Here is a 17994-nt window from a genome sequence, read left to right as displayed (position 1 = left end):
TGGAAGGAAGAGCTGCCAGATGATTTTTAAAAAAGTCTGTAAAAACATGTGAATGTCTGTTAAAAATGTGGAAAAGTCTGTAAAAGTGTGCAGATCAATAGAAATGTCTTTTAACGTTAATTTTCACTTATTCATTAATACTTTGTACATCACGATGCACGTAAGATTGTATTCTGTATATATATATACAGCCATTCCATGCCAAACTAATATAGTGGTTCTCAGCTCTTCGTCAAAAGTGGTAATTTTGTTCTTTATCGCAAAACATTAAACTCGTATTTTTTAAATTTGTCATTAGGGTGCCCATTTCCATTTTAGGGTGATCCCAAAAATCATTTTTTCCACTTTTTCCCAAAATGACTTTTTTCAAAAATTTATAACTTTCGAACCACTCAACCGATTTAGATGATCGACATATCAAATTTAAGCCAATGAGCTTTAATTGAGAAATATTAAACTTGCATATAATATGGATCCTATTTTTAATATGGATTGAAAGCTGAGAACTTTTGCATAAAATATCTCGATATCAGAGATGCTATTTTTTTCGTTTTTGAAATATGATTTTGCAAAACTAATCGATGGTTCGAAAAACAATTTTTCCCCATTTTTCCCACTACAAAAAGTCATAACTTTCGAACTATTGGACCGATTCATATCATCGACATATCAAATTGAAGCTTACGAGATATATTTTTTTTAAAAATATTAGTTTTGCGAAAAATTGAATTTTGTTTTTGTAATTATGGATTGAGTTAGTTTTTCATAGTTTTCTCGGTTAAAAATAGGAGCGCTATATTTTTTTATATTTTTTATGGAAAGCTGAGGAGTATTTACTTAACATATCTCGATATCAGAGATGCTATAATTATCGTTTTTAAGTTAGAATTTTTTAAATTTAACATGTTTTAAGTCTTCGATCAATATTCATATGTGACTAAACTAGACATATGCTACTAGAATCCAATCTTCCCGCAAGTGTGAGTTTTGCTTATTGGCTTCAATTTAATATATCGATCATCTAAATCGGTTCAGTAGTTCAAATGTTATGATTTTTTGCAGAAAGTTATTTTTGGACAAATGGGGAAAAATGATTTTTTTTGAAAATCATATCTAAAAAACGAAAAAATAGCAACCCTGATATCGAGATATGTTGTGTAAAAAATCCTCAGCTTTCAAGAAAAAATATAAAAATATATAGCGCCCTCTAGTCCAAAGTCATAAAAAAAATAAAAAACGACTACAATCAATAATTACTAAAATATAATTATGTTTTTCGCAAGTTAAATATTTTTTCATAAAAGGCTAGGTCAATTTTATATGTCGATCATCTAAATCGATTCAGTGATTCAAATGTTATTAATTTTCATTTCATTCATTTCAATGATTTTTCGGACCACTTAATAACTTATGTGCTGTAAGTGTGTTTAAATGTTTCAACGATCTACACATACATACATACACATACATACACAAACATACGCGTTGTTAATTTTTATAAAACACAGTATTTCTCCGTTGATATATTGGACATCCACCAAGGCTTGCGGTCTTGTCGTTTTTATTTTTAAAAAAATGCAGTGTATATTTTCCATCCGCCATGCAAGGCTATACAAGTTTTAGACCACCACACGGCCATGAACCATGTCTGTCGTAACAATATCGAACAGTAACCCATATTTCGTCATAAGCAGACCCGAAAGCAAATGTAAGTTGTTGAAAATAGAATGAAAATTTTTATTCGATGTTGTTTAAATACATAGGTTGCATAGTCCTGACCCTAACTTAACTATTTTTCAATAAATCTCCTTGCATTTCAGCAAAACAATCTTGTCTAGAACAGAAAATAATTATCAGAGACAATTTTCGTTCAAGATTTTTCCTTACCTGCAGAGAATGCAATTGTTCATTAATTGTGAATAACCGTATCCTCTTTTTCGTCTGCAATGATGTCAAGGCAAAAGTACTTATGTGTATGAGTTCCAAACATCATACACACCAGTTGGGCCAACAAGAAGGACTGCCGGGCCGCAGGTTGAGTATCGCTGGTCTAACGTCATGTGTATTGATATATACTAAATATAATAACTTTTCTGTATTAAAACTATGGAAAAATGTCATATGGTGAGTCAAATATTTTTGATGTGATGAATAGATGTGATGAATGTTTTACAGATATGTCTGTAAATTTACAAACATATTTGTAAATCTGGCATCTCTGGTGGTCTGAGAATTTATTGCAAGAAATCGCTTGAAAACATGCAAGAATTTGCTTGAGAATGAAGTGGATTGAGTCCGCACCACTTAGTTCTAAATGAGCAGCTCACTTTTATGAGCTGAACGGCTCTGAGCCGCTCACCATGATGAGCTGATTTGCCCATCTCTAGTTTCGATGGGAACAAAAATTCCCACTACTTTCATATATGCACAATGCCAATTTCACCATGTACCTCGATTTTGAAATTTCTGTTGAGGAACATATTTCGATGGAAACAAAAGCTCCCCCTACTTTTATGTATTTGCATGGAAACATGGAAGGAAACTGTTAAGTGAGAAAAAAAACTTAGTCGCGAGCGGCACGATGTTCAATTGTATGATTATTATTCCGATTCACAACATTGTTTTTTATAAAATTTCCATATTCGCATTAAAAGGACTTCTTCAGGACTTACCAACCCCAGATTAATGTAAAGGATTTTCTCTTCATTTAAAATATGCACGTCATTCTATATCTTGATATTCTTTTATATCGATAGCTAAAGAAATTACTTCTTAATATATCAATTATTATAATATAATTAAATCTTTCGTACTCTGTTGCTCAACCATCGTATAGGTTTTATTTGTTTTATTTATTTTTTTGTATTTGTGTAGTGATATTCTGCATTACCAGTAGTTTTGTTTTCTCTAAGATGAACTGTTACTTCCTGCTCTTGTTGCCCAAAAACACAATGAAGCTAAAACGCAATTTTTTCGCCAGCATCTTGCATTGAATCGCTAAGATCACCCTAGATGAGATACGCTTACGGGAACATTTCAATGTATAATGCTGATTGGATGATTGTAGAACCATCCGCTCCCCTCTCATACTCGGCTTGAACGAAATATTGCATGCGGCCAGCAAAAAATTAAAGACCTGTGTGGGTGGGAAACACTACCTACAAATAAACTAGTACAAATAGTCTACGCCTAAAATTAAAAATCACAAAAACGCAGCGGCCTCTTTGAGAATCTCTGAACTCTTGAAATATGTATAACGCTAAAGAACATGCCAGGACCAGACAAATACCTTCCTCGCGAAAAAATGTACGGGTGTGAAGACATCATCCGAACTTATGGTGGACTGGTCCGACGTAAGTATTACAGTTTTGGTAAAAGAAAGTAGGGTACTAAAATGCTTTAAATTATCACATTTAAACTTGTATTGGGATCCATCAACGAGAAGGCAATTTAGGACAGAATAAGCTCAAGTATTTCCAATGGGTTGCAGCTTCGTACATATGATTTTCCGCTAATTTTTCATCTGATCCCCTCAGTTCAAGATCTGTTTGCTGTTGGTTTTACTCTCAAATATCGAACTCACTAATAGATTTAAGAACCAGGTTTCTGCTGTGTGCAGTGTTTGTTTTGTATGCAGCAGCATGCACTTGCTATACTAGAATAATCAGTCTTGAAAGAAGAAAAACTTAATCTCAGGACGCGGTCGCAGCGGATCCACCACTAGAGAATAGCCGGCTAGAGTTGGTCGGATCTCGCTTGATGTAGAACAGAATGTACGGTTTGCACTCGGCCACCGCCGCACTGCTCACCTCCTTCACTGTGTGATCGTTGAAGTGCATCCAAACACCGTTGTTGATCGCAAACGAGGTGTAGTGACCACAGCTGGAGCTGAATGTTGAAAATAGATTACTTCGTTTCGGTTTCTGCTCGTTAAAGGCAAAGGAAGTGTGACGGATTTCGCGCCAACTCGACCAGATGTTGGCATGATCCTCTCAGAACTTAATGAAACTTTCAGGGCCTGAAAACCTTACCTAATTAAGCAACTTGGCATACTTTGTTTTCCGAAAATTTATCTAGACTAACATATGGAAAGGGCCAAATATTTTTGACCATTTTTATTTTTTTTTATTTTTTTACTCGAGTCCTACAAAAAAGTGATCTATGGAATCTATGCAATACTGATTTTTTTAAATCCTACACTGAAAAAAATCGTTTTTAAAAACAAAAAGTCGTCAAAAAGGTCATCTCAGATTTTGATGGAATGATAATGGTAGATGGTAGATAATTATCCTACAACTCTTCCATACATTGCAACTTGTGCATATTTAACACTTTCATCGCCCCGTCACCCAGATATGGGTGACACTTTTCTCGTTCAAGTTGAATAGGATTTTTGAAAGGAATTTGATAAAATAGGCACCTGAATGTAACTATAGGATTTGTAGAAAAATAATAAAGTCATAACAATTTTATTATAACGTTTATACTATACTTTTCATTAATTTATAGTACGGCTGGTTTGTACTGCAGTTTTCTACTAAACCCATATAATATGACTTAGGCATGTGTTATTGTTGTCAAATCGTCTTCAAATCATAACAAATATTGCTAGATAATGTAAAAGTTGTCTACAAACTAAGTATGATCTTCATTTAATAATTTATCCGAAAGTTGGGCTCCGCAAGAAACTCAAAAACGACGCGCTGGGCGACGAACGTGTCAAGGCAAAAAAATTTCTCTAACAAAAACTTTGAAATTAAGTTTATTTCTTTTTTCAGTGCAGAAAGCCAACCCAAAATAAAAAAATAAATAATAATAATAAAAATGTTTAATGAGTGTTTTAGAGGTCTTTATTCCAAACCAAATGTAATAAAACTTATGACATATTCATCTGATCTTATACCATGTACATTAGGGTACCAATGAATGTATGGGAACAAATTGACCCTAAAATTTCAAAAAAAATTTACCACCTCGAAAAAACACCCTTTGCCAAATAACAATCAGCTTAGGGGGGGGGATGCAGTGAAGGAAATCAGGGTTTTCGAAAAAAAATTTTTTGATGACAAATGTCTTAAAATTGCATGAAACGTCGAGATCTAGTGTGATCTCCTTGGGTAATTTTTCGATTTTCAAAAAAACTCAAACTTTGGCCGCTTTGCGCCGCTCTCCCTTAAATCCGATTGAGCTAATATTTGACATAGGGTTTTTTTCCGAGGTGATGAACATTTTTATGAGGTAACTTTTTGAAATTAGAGATGACCATTCTCATTGGCACCCCCTAATGTACATGTTAACTAATATTCTAAAAGATACAATAATCATATCTTTCCCATTTTTTTATCTAGCATTTTGAAGATTACGGGATCATCTACTGATTTTGAAAACTTTTAGCTGCGATTTTATTTCCATCTACAGGAATAAAGCAATGAAATTTTTGTGTTCCCGATATGGTTCTCGCGTGATTGAATGGTTCCTCAAGTTCAATTGCCTTTTGACGTAGAACTACGTCTTTCAAGAAGGGTGCCCAATCAGAAAACAGGTAACGTTTTTATGAAATAAAGTTAACGTTAACAACTATTTTCACTGTGAACGAATTCTCATGATTTGCATACCAATCGAATCGGGAATTCTCTAAGATTTGTTTGATATGCTATACATTACAATTCGCTAATCTCTTAACGGTTTGAATTCATGAAAACTAGAAGAATTTCCTTTTTTCCCATACATTTGTTCGGCCGATTTGTGTGCTAACCCTACCCGTATTTCGAATGCTTATAATTCGAACATTTCTTAATAGATCGGAAGGATGTTGCATCAATTGATATGAAATATTTCTAAGCAGCTATCACAATTAATAAAATGTTATTTTTTCATGAGATGAACAATTGAAGAACTGTGAAAAGTCAAGCGTTAACTAAACGACCTAGCTGCCAAGTTTTGATTGGCCCGATTTACGGTTTCCCCAACACAGACTTTAAAATCGATGTACCAGTGGAAATCCGCTTTGCAAATATACATGCAAGTCGGTGGTATTTTTTCGTGTTGAGTACTCGCTTGTCGTTGTGCACGCCGGAATATGTTTGCCTAACACGTACTTTTAAACTGAGAAGCCTGGGAAGCTCGTCAGTTAAGATACTAGAAGTGAATGAACTTTCGCGGTCCGAGAACTACGTAAACATGAGATGTGAAATAAATCAGAGGGAAATGTAAAATACAATGATCGTTTGACAATTGTTCCGTTCACACATTTTGTTAGTCCGAGAGTCTATATCAAACGTAAAAGGACGTTCATCAAATTTATTTGTATCGAAGAACATAATCTATTACCTCTATTAAATTGATCCTACATGGCAACTGTTTGAACCTTTTACTTACAAAGCTAATATGTTGAATTCAATTTAATTCGATTTTTTTTTATTCAATCGATAATTTATTCAATGCAATACAAATACTAAGCCAACGGTAGTCCCACGTCAACTCTGCCGTTATATCATATATCTAACCCACCCATATTTTCCACAAGGGTTCTACTCAGGGCTAAAGGTGAAAAACAAAAAAAAAAGGATGGAATGAAACCACAGTTGCGAGTGAGCGGATATCATCGGATATCACACAGCTCGATATAAGAAGAGGAAGCCCTCTGTGTCAAAGTGTGCTACGACAAAAAAGATGCATGCGGAAAATGTTTGTGCTAGTGCGGATATGGAAGAGTATCCAGACATTTATATATTATATAAATATATAAATGTCTGTGTGTAAATATAGATATACACTGCATTTATTTAGATACAACGCATATTTCTTGGAATTATGCTTTCAAATCCCTGTAGGAAGACTTTACTGTTGCATGTTTTAGGGTTCGATTCTATCTCAAGCAAAATATAGGAGCAAAAGTATTTATAGTTTGTGATCGATATCTGAGTGAGTATGAGAAATTCTGGTTGGCAGCGCTGTTCACTCGTAAATGTAATACATTAATATATTATATATCTAATAGGTAAATCTACAGTCTGGTAGCGATATCCATATTATTCGCTATCAGTTTACCAGGCCAGTTCAAATTTCAAATGAAAATTTTTACTACTGGAGTAGTAACAAAAAAAACTAAAAAGTTATTTTGAAAATTTCGATGCATTCTAAAATAATATTAATATAAATAATACAAGTAGATTGCATAATATAATTGCGTAGTTCTACGTCGAGCATGCGGTCGTTTCCTAGATACAACCCCTTAAAATTTTTTTGTATGCTGTTCTTTAGATAAGTAACAGAAATTCAATTTCGTGATACATTTGTCATTTTGTTTAACTGCCCAATCATAAAGCTCTAATGCTGTTTGGATTGTGTTTCCGTAATAATGGGCAAGACTTGCTCTCTTTGCCATTCGTGTTAGAGTCCCTTCTATTGCGTCACAGGCTACTTTCCCGTGGGAGGTGGCAAAGAAATGCCATTCTGCTTCTAGTTCGTAAACTTTTTCGAAATTACACAGACTGGCGAAATTCTTTTTGTTTTTGTAGTGTGCTGCCGATGGAGCGGACATGAAAATCATTTTAGTAAAATCGATTATTTTTCTGACAAATTCTATCAATTTTTCTACAAACGTGCAGTTGTTGTCACAGTGTAGTGTGTTAAAACTTTTGAAATAACTATAAAGCTTACGTTTTCTAGTTTACTATTTTTTTTGTAGTATATTTTAAATGGGTGAATAGTTGCTTGCGAGTTATTCCAGTGATAACCCTGTGCCGCATTTTGAATTATGAATAATTCTCTGAAAAATAACAGATTATTATTATTTCTCCCTGCGTCAAAGATATTTTATTTTAATTTCGCAAAAAAAGCAGACTATTTTATCAACAAAATACGGCACAAATTCATCGACTGGTTTTAAAATTGATGAATTGATTAATTGGAAACACAATCCAAACAGCACTAGAGCCTTGTAATTGAGCAGTTAAACAAAATAACAAATGTATCACGAAGTATCACAGTTACGTATCCAAAGAACAGCATACAAAAAAGGCAACTGAACTTGAGGAACTATTCAATCACGCGAAAACCATATTGGGAACACAAAAAATTAATTGCATTATTCCTGTAGATGAAAATAAAAGCGGAGCTAAAAGGTTTTCAAATTCAGTATATGATCCCAAAATCTTCAGAATGTTAGATAAAAAGAAAAAAATAGGATGATTGTCCTAGAGGCGAATGAACTGAAAAGTTTAAACCCTCTTAAAGCCAAAAAGTTGAAGAAGAACATATGATGATTGTATCTCTTAGAATATAAGTTAACTTGTACATGGTATAAGATCAGATGAATGAAAATGAATCAAATGTCAAAAAATGTCATAAGTTTTATTACATTTGATTTGAAATAAAGACCTCTAAAACACTCATTCAACATTTTTATTATTTTTTTTTTTATTTTGGGTTGGCTTTCTGCACTGGAAAAAGAAATAAACCTAATTTCTAAAATATTAAAAAAGCTTTTGTTAGAATTTTTTTTCAATCTTAAATATGCACAAGTTGCAAGAATTGTAGGGCACATATTTATTTATCATTTATCTACCATTTCATCAATATCTGAGGTGACCATTTTGAGAAAATCGACTTTTAGAAAAAAAAATTAAGTATTTTTTTTTTCTGAAAATTCAATTATTTTTCTAAAACTCTTCCATAGATCTTCTTTTTTGTAGGACTTACCATTGTCGAGTAAATAAAATTTATAAGAAAAATGTCAAAAATATTTGGCCCTTTCCATATGTTAGTCTAGATAAATTTTCGGGAAACTAAGTATGCCAAATTGTTTAATTAGATAAGGTTTCACGCCCAGAAAATTTCATTAAATTCTGAGAGGGTCATGCCAACTCCATAGATGAGTTGACGCGAAATCCGTCATGTTCTTACCCATTTCCGTGATGAACAATAACTGCCGCCAGGTCGTAAACATTACAGCTGGAATTCGATCGTCTGGTCTCCGGTCCGTTATTCAGCACGAATTGTGACATGTCCAGCGCGTTAATGGGAAACGATATCCTTAGATCAATTTTGGTTCTGTAAAGTATATGGAAAAGTAAAGTAGATAACGAGCACAAAACGTTACAACGGAATACCTGTAGAAATTATTCCATCGGAAACGTTTTATGTGTAAGCATAGCACGTTCGGTAATCTCCGAATCCAGAATCGTTTTGTGGATTTCTGCTTACATTTGCACGAGTTACAATAATACAGTTCCGTTTCAGCAAGTTCTTCCACCTAAAAAGTCGATATCAAACTTAGATCGATAATCATAAATACCTCAAAGACAAACGTACCTCCGTAAAACTAGATAAACAATCGGAAATGTGACAAACCGGTGCATTTGTGTCTTTGTCTTTCTCGCTACCTTCGGGTGGTTCCTTGTTGTAAAATTTTTCCGGAATGTCCAGCGATAGATCAAGGAATGGGTCATGCTTTTTGCTTTCCATACCACAAATGAGACAGCGTACCTCACTCTGGAGAACACCCCCAAAGACGTTCGTCACGATCGAGTTCCGCCCTTTGGTGTGCAGGTGACTCAACGCAGGTATGTTGTAGGGATTAGTTTTTGTCTCTCCCGACCTCTGCGTGGACGAACTGGAAATGTCCACCGGAAGCGAGACTTGCTGCAGCTCGGTATGTAATCGATCCAGCATGTAGCGCAAGAACTCGTGTGCATCGTGCTGTCGATGACCTCTGAACTGGGGGACCACTTTCCAAATTACTAGGAACAAGCATTCCGGTGAAATGGCACCTTTCGAGCCATCGCCTCCTTGACTAAGATTTAATAAAACCTACGAGGACGGGAATAAACCAAAAGTTCACTTTCATCATATAAAACTACCTTTCTCAGTTCTTCCACCACGAACACATCATCTAAATTTTCCTTCATGCTGCGCGAGTGATACACCTTCTGCTTGTGCTTACCCGTGTCCAGCGAGGGCATTGCATTGAAATAGCAGCTAAACTCCTGGATGTTGCTCAGCGATTGTAATACTGAATTCATGAAGCATGTGTTGCCGAGATTCCGCAGCCCAACGACACGTCGCACTGACTTTCGCTTGGCCGTGGCCGTCCCATTTTCGTTGTTACTGTCACTGGAAATTGTTCGTTTGCGCGGCCGCAATTTCCGAGCGCCTGAGGATGATGTTGATGATGATATCGAAGATGTCACCGACGATGTCAGTGGTTCTTCCCAGCCTGAATCACTCGAGGATGATGTACTGCTGGCCGTTTCCTGCGTTGATTTGGACGAACTGATCTCCTCCATCGTGGAGGACGTCTCCGACACGGTATCTCCGTCGCCATCCTTCAACTCCTGTCGAATTTCTTCGATCACATTGTCGATAGTGTCGTTTACCACGTACTCGTCGCATTTGTAGCTGGAAAGAAAACACAATGTTCAGAATGTTAAAAGGCACGATCTGGTTATCAAATTTATTTCAACGAACCAGTAAACCGTCTGATTGACTGTATTAATACAAATATTGTGGTTTTGTTTGGATGAATGTTTCAACGCGTGCCCACTTTCGTATCGGCCGCAACGCACTGACCCACACTGCAAACATAGCCAGTTGTCCTTGCCCGCGCATTCTGGAAGGAAAAATACGAAACGTTAGAGCGTTCGCAGCGCAAATAATTAAATAAATGCCGATACTGAATAATAAGATTGAGATTTTCTTGATAAGATTTTCGAAAGGGTCTTATATATAAAACAAAAATTCTCTCACGTACGAACAACTCATCGTCACAAGAGAACGGTTGATCACATTTGAGTCGACTATACATCGTTGTGCTAGTCTCTACCCAAATTAGAATGATAGAATACTTTGGAGAATTTGAAATGAAAAAAGGGCTTAAAAAACGATTGGGCATTTGTTCTGCAATGAATAGTTGGTCCAATTGTAGTTAATTTCTACAATTGGAAATAACAAAAGTTTCGCAGTGAAAAACATCAATCTGAACAATTAGGGTAACACGGGGTGAGTTGGACATACGGGGTGATTTGGACCACCCCTTTATCTCAAAAAGTACGTCTCAACTTGGATTTTTTACAATGTCATCTCCTTCTATTGTTGAACCGTATGTACCTAACGTAAAACAACTTTTGTAAAATTCGACAGGTGGAAGGAAATGGTAGCATGAACACAACAAGCACTTTGATTGTCAAAAAATGTGAGTTTTACGATCGTAGTTTTAAGGTTTTTCCCGCTGATTAAACAAACTTATCGTGTATTGTGCAGTAAAGTTCTGTTCGTCTACAGAAGAGGAACAATTTGATGCAGCGAAACTGTCAGTTTGATAACAATAAATGGAATTAATTGCATTTTAATTTTCGCATATAGTGTGGGGTGACATGGACACGTTTCTGCGGGATGAATTGGTCCTACAGGTTTGAGGCTTTTCTTTGGTCTAATTGATTCCAGATGCCGCTGAATTACAAAAAAAAAAGGATGGGCAGACAACGTTGGAAGAAGGGAGAGCTTGAAAGAGCATGATATATTTGGTAGTTTAAAGCTTGATATAATGATTAAACATTATTGATTGAGAGAAAACAAGTGTAGCTTAGTATACAATGTGACATTTTTGATTTAGACCGTATTGGTTTGGAAATATTAGGCGATTTGCTTAGGTGGTCCAAATTCCCCCCTTTTCCCCTACATCATCCAAACTCTCTTAAAATATAGTCGTAATTTGACACAAAACAAAAATTTCTGCATTACTCAAGAATTAATCAAGCAAACGAAACCAAATTTGACATGTGGAGGTTTTAGGGCGCAATAAATGTTTCTATGGTGGTTAGACATTCCTCCCCCTCTCTAAGTGGGGAATGCCATACAGGTGAAACATAAATTTCTTCATAACTCAAAAACTAATCAAGCGAACGGAACCATATTTGGCATGTGGAGGTTTAAGGGTGCAATAAATGGTTCTATAGTGGTCAGACATTCCTCCCCCTAGATGAGGGAGGGTTGCCATACAAATGAAGCATACATTTCTGCATAACTCAAAAACTAATCAAACAAAAAGAGCCAAATTTGGGAAATGGGGGTTTTAGGTAGCAATAAATGTTTTTATGGTAGTTTGTCACTCCTCCCATTTCTAAAGAGGGGGGGGACTGAATAACTCCACCACGAACGGAAGCTTGACGTAGAACTTCTATTATTGAGGACAATCACTATTGAATTGAGTTTTTGTAACTATTCAGAAATCCGTGAATTGACCTCATTCGATACACCAAATGGAGGTCCATTGTGAAATGTGTGTGGATCCTTTAGTGAATTAATCCCAACGGGTGTTGTTTATTTATTGAAAAGAGAAAGGGAATGAACAAACGGATTTGGAGAATAACAGAATAACCTCCTAATCGGTAGCCAGCTTAGTAACATTATTGCAAATCTTTCTATATTACCAATGTACTCAATATAAGATCCTTTTAAATAAAGTGGTCATAGTAAAACCTACATGATTGAGACGTGCAATGAACACGATATGATTGGCAGCAACAATTCTAATAAAATCTTCAAATGAACGAAATCTCGGTCTGCACTGCTGGTCGTCGAACACATCAGGAAACGCTTTTACCGCTGAGTTATTAACAAAAGAGAAAGTTGATGAATGTTGTTATAGGTCATTTTCGACCGCTACGCGAGAATTCTTGATACGCATCGGCTCACCTTGTTCGCCGAAACTTAATTTATGCAAACATGTTGGTCGCTAATGGGTGAAACGTACCCTTACATTAGGGTGGGTTTAGACTAGTGATATATTCATGTGAAGAAATATGACGAGATTTATAGAAATCGCATCAACCGTTTACACTAGCGTGAACTTCTATAATGAATATATTCAAATTTTCGGGGAATGTATTCACCTGAAGTAGTACTGCATCCAACTTGAGTGATTTCTCACCAGTGAGAGATTCACAAGCGTTTACATATGCCGAATTTATTCAAGTTATATATACCTCGAATAAGTGTATCATATTTATCCTCACCCGTTTACACCTATTTTCACGTGAGTAAATCCATCTATAGCAATAGATCTCCCTAATGTAAACCCGCCATTAGAAATTTCGAAGAAGTTCGAAACTGACAACACTATCTCTTGTTGTGTATAAATCAGCGTTGCCAAATTTCCAGATTTGCCTGGAATCTTCCAGATATCCTTTGTCTAGTACAGATTTTTCATGATTCTGCAAGCTTTTGTTCTTGCTTTACACCGATTGATACAAGCTGATGTATTGAAATCCAAGATGATCTCATCAGCGCTAGAGACATTGAACACTAAGGACCGGAAGAGGACGTTACGTGTTGAGATAGTGAAATGTCGCGAGTAAAAGACAACATCGAAGGTTACTAAGAATTCAATCGAAAAGAATTAGATCAAGAAAGCTGCTGTTAACGGAAGCATACGAAAGGAGTGGAAAGGCTAGTGGAAAGGCTGGTGTAAAGCTATCGGTATTGGATGTCTGGCTCGGTCAATATTATTGCGCAATTTTTTTGGTTTGTGCAATAGAATTGTTTGTCTAGGAGCAAAATTGAAACATTGTGCAGAATATTGTGTTATTTTCAAAATATTGAAAATTTATTGTGCCGTCTGTTGGCAATATTCCGAAATATCCTGTCAGTTGGTTTCTAGCGGTCGTTTGAACTATTTACCTCAAGCACGCGTTATTATCATGAGTGACAAGTCGAAAAAGAATTTGTTGAATTTACTGATGTGTATCGTGGTCATCCGGCTCGGCTGACCAACATCTCAAAGGCATTTTTGACCACACGACGAGCACAACTCAATTGATAATTGAAATTTCTGCTCTCCACATTCAATACTGCTTGGGGGTAGGGTTTCATAATATTTTCTGTTAACCCGAAGGCATCGCAGGTACTGTTTGCACAATGTGGTTGTGCAACATTTTGCACAACCTTCAATATCGCCTCCATACGGTACCATTTTTTGTACAAATCAAAAAATATAATATTGAACGTCTATGCTGCCGTTCTACGCATAGTTGTCCCATGTTCTGAAATCAGCAACTGAGAAAAACGGAATCAAAGTTCAAAGCATATTTGTCTACCAGAAGCATTGAGCGGGGGACCTCTACCGACAATTAATGTGTTTAAGCCGTGCACTGAAGGAAAAACGGCCACAATACGAGCAAAGACACGATAAAGTTATTTTGCAGCACGACAATGTTCGGCGGCATGTCGAGAAACCGGTAAAACATACTTGGAAACGCTGAAATGGGAGGTCCTATCCCACCCGCCATATTCTACAGACATTGCTCCGTCCGATTGCTACCTTTTTCGATCGATGCAACATGGCCTGGTTGACCAGTTCTTCTCCAATTTTTATGGAGTCAAAAATTGGATCGATTCGTGGTTAGCCGATAAACCGGCCGATTATTTCCGCAAATAGATCCGTGAGTTGCCAGAAAGATGGTAGAAAGTTGTGACTAGCGATGGGCAATGCTTTGAATATTAAATTTGTAACCATTTTTTCGGATAAAGCATTAATTTTTGAAAAAAAAACAAGAAACTTACCGGTACTTTTATGGGCAACTTCATGAGCAGGATTATTAGATGGAGCAGATGGCAGAATTTGCGAACGTAGTGAGCGTGATACAATGCGCCGCCATAACTACTTTTCACATTGTGACGTCAATATTTGTGTTTACAATCACCTACATCCATGTGAAAACGCTTTTTTTCGGCATATTTTTTATCAATTAAAAACATATCTTTTCGTGAAGTTCCCACTGAATATGCGTATAATGCTACAGTGTGCAGTGGATATTTGTGAAATTATGCAGAAAAAGATAAATATAAGTGGTATTTTTATATGTCATTTTCATTCTCTCAACTTCATAGAAACAAAAAAAAAATTCGTTATTATCGCGATGATATGATGTTTTGAATGCTCCCAGTATCGGTGTACGTGATTTGAGAAAAATAGTTTACACATAAGCAACATTTTATTTAAAATTATGCTATTCCCGAAGACTAAGAATACGACTGTTCTTTGGACATTTTTGCTCCGTAAATGATGGAAATAAGTCACAATACAATTATCATATATTGAAAAACAATCAGTTACAAGATTTCATGAATATTTTGAATCATGACATCATCAAATTGTGAGTTAATGAAATATTGTTTCGTTTCTTCCATATACATTCCATATTGAATGCAAGTAATGACGACACAATATTTTGTTTACCAATACAAATATACCCTGCCTACTGCTCCACCTTATATGTATCTCATTGCAGTTGCCCTATGAATTCGTCACCAATACGTGTTCACTCATCATATGGTGGAAATGGGTGATTGAATAACGAGAGAATAGGCAGAGCAAATTTTGTGGGCGAATAATGAGGTCGATGGTATTTTTTTCCTGAGCGAAACGAAGCTGTTGCGAATTTGAACACGTATTAAAATTTTTGTTTCAATTATTACATAACCAATGTAATGTCATGAGATATTTTCGAATGAAAACACTTGAATACAAACTAGAGACACGCAACATGAATGTAACTTATGCATACTCTCAAAATGTTGTTGCTACTAATACATTCGATAGTTTGCGGAGGTACGCAACAATAATTGAATGTTTATATTAGCAGAGATCACGTCAGAATAACCAAATTTGCAATTTCACCTTGACAACAAATGTCTATAGTTTTGCCAGTATATTTGAAGATGTTAATAAACGACAACTGAAATAAATACGCATCAGAGCTGTCTTGATATTTGCAAACAGATAACTGCTGCTTAGAACACATGCGTAATGATAGCATGAACCAACACATACACAGCGTGATTGAGAAAGCATCAGTGTTGTCAGCTCTAGAAAATTATTTCGATTATTCACTTATTGAGTCATTCTGCGAAATTACACATATTTCAATTTTGAATTTCTTTTATATTTTGAGCAAAAAATTCTTCCATTTTCACCAAATAAACAATAGTGTTAGATTATGGAGTGTTAACAAGCGAATAGTCTGGCATCATTGCATTCAATAAGCCAGTTTAAGCTCTCATACATTCAACGAATCTCTTCGAGTTCTGTGCTTCTATTTTTTCATTAACATTTCGTTCACACGCCTGCTGTGAGTTGGATGCAAAAATGCTCTACGATGAAGTTCTATAAATCATGCATCATGTCTCCTCCGGATGGGTGCTGCCTGAATGTATACGTGAGTCTGCATACGCGTAGGGCTATATTACCCTACTAGGAGTGACAAGCCCGAATAGGGCTTAGCTATCAACGGGGACAAAGGGAAGACAGCAGCAGCAGTGATGACGACGTTCGGTGGCCTCATGCGGCGGGGTCAGACTACGAAATACGGGAGTCGCAGAATGACTAGCGATGTGAATGGACGGACGACAATAAACGTTGCCTTCTAATGTAATATCGATTTTTTTCAGTCGAGGGAAACACAAAAATTGTTCTGCGAAAGATTCACATTGAATTGCACTTATTTTGATTACGAAACATATATTCCACGGAATTGTTTTATCGCCAATTCATAACAACAAATTAATGCAACTTATGGTGCTTTCTGCTGAATAAGCTATTTTCCTAGCTCGCAAGTTTTCTTGCCAGTTCGTGGGAATTGCCGTGCCCTGCCATTTGCTGTGATATAAATTACCTGCACATTTCCATAATTTCGATATCGCTGCTGGAGAAATTGCTAGAGGTGTTCCAGCTCCTGATACACCAGCAGAAACCGATTGAAGACTTCCGCACAATGTTTGCTTCAAATTTTTAACTGCGTCCTTTCGTAGTACCACATTATCACCTATATGGGGACAATCCATTTTCTGCACGCCACGATCGAATATTTTCCTATAGCATCCAAACCCGAGAGCCCTCCACAAGCTTCAAATGCTATTCCAGATTGATCTGTGTAGTCGATTTGCTTCTTACAATTTTTCGGAAATCCAATCTTCTAGCTCCTATGGAAAATCACCGTATCGCAGCAATCTGCTGCTGTTGCTTAGTTTCACAATCTTGTACCGTAATCCTTTGACGATTTCTACCCGATGCACGATGGCTGTTCGCTGAACTAGACTCGCTGCTGTGGTTTTGCAGTTTAGTCTCGCTTTCAAGTAGGAAAAAAAATACCAAACAGTGAGGTAGGAAAGTAAACGAGAGTAAAAACGCGATACGGACCTAGAGGACCTCAATGCGCGTTCTATACGCACACTACGACTCGCTGAGAAAAGCATATAATTTTGTCGCACGAAACAACGCAGTGTTACATCCACTGACGTTTGGTTGTTGCACCACGAATGATGTGGAACTGACCCATATGAAATGTGCTGTTCGAAATCTAGTCGAAGTCGAAGAAACAGTCGATGTTAAGGGTTACCAAACAGTGAAAAAGCTAGCAATTGTAATGTCAACCAAGTAATGAAGTGAAAGGTAAAACGATATGTTGAAATTGCCGTTCAACTTTACTCACGTCTGATCAAATTTGTTTACAAACATGGATCATATGTAAGCAACACAGCAACACCAAGCATTGACTGCAGTCCCGCCGGCACGGTTGATTGCGGTTAAGAACCGAAACATTACCGTTTCGGTTCTACTATCGTTTCTAGTAATCTATTTTTTAGTTGCTGGCAAAATTGATACCAAACTATTTTTTTTGTATTGACATATGTGATGCTGACAATGAAAACATTATAATTGATTTTTTTCCGGACCATTCTATTGATTTCTCGGATTGATTTTTCGGACCACCCTAAAATGAAAAAAATAGGGGTCTAATGTTTTGCAATAAAAACAAAATTACCACTTTTGACGAACATCTGAGAACCACCCCAGCAAACATTAAATCGTATAACTTTGCACATGATAAGTTACATATAATTTCGTATCAAATCACAATTGCATTAAATATCAATCAATATATCGATCATATATATCTAAAATCGCATAAAATGCAAAAACACGATTTTCCATGT

General features: G+C 36.2%; 1 protein-coding gene across 1 annotated transcript; it reads right to left on the bottom strand.

The window, feature by feature from the left end:
* Window positions 1-2724: 2724 nt before the first annotated feature.
* Window positions 2725-17249, bottom strand: LOC129776938 (ubiquitin carboxyl-terminal hydrolase 3-like). The gene is made up of 7 exons (XM_055782893.1): window positions 16674-17249; window positions 10471-10612; window positions 9864-10401; window positions 9316-9813; window positions 9114-9256; window positions 8908-9054; window positions 2725-3888 (listed from the first exon to the last, which is right to left on the bottom strand). The coding sequence occupies exons 1-7, from the start codon at window positions 16840-16842 to the stop codon at window positions 3693-3695; spliced, it is 1833 nt and encodes a 610-aa protein (XP_055638868.1). The 5' UTR covers window positions 16843-17249; the 3' UTR covers window positions 2725-3692.
* Between the last annotated feature and the right edge of the window lie 745 nt (window positions 17250-17994).

The sequence above is a fragment of the Toxorhynchites rutilus genome, chromosome 3 (assembly GCF_029784135.1).
Source record: "Toxorhynchites rutilus septentrionalis strain SRP chromosome 3, ASM2978413v1, whole genome shotgun sequence".
In the NCBI taxonomy this organism is placed as follows: domain Eukaryota; kingdom Metazoa; phylum Arthropoda; class Insecta; order Diptera; family Culicidae; genus Toxorhynchites; species Toxorhynchites rutilus.
Note: the sequence above shows the minus strand (reverse complement) of the source record. Positions and strands in the feature narration are given on the sequence as shown.

What these genes read in the sequence shown, in the direction of transcription:
- LOC129776938 (XM_055782893.1), bottom strand. Translation starts at nt 16,842, where the DNA reads ATGGATTGTCCCCATATAGGTGATAATGTGGTACTACGAAAGGACGCA. An exon ending in GTCAATCAGACGGTTTACTG is followed by an intron (nt 10,402 to 10,470) that starts GTTCGTTGAAAT and finishes TTTTCTTTCCAG; the next exon opens with CTACAAATGCGACGAGTACG. An exon ending in CGATGGAATAATTTCTACAG is followed by an intron (nt 9,055 to 9,113) that starts GTATTCCGTTGT and finishes TATACTTTACAG; the next exon opens with AACCAAAATTGATCTAAGGA.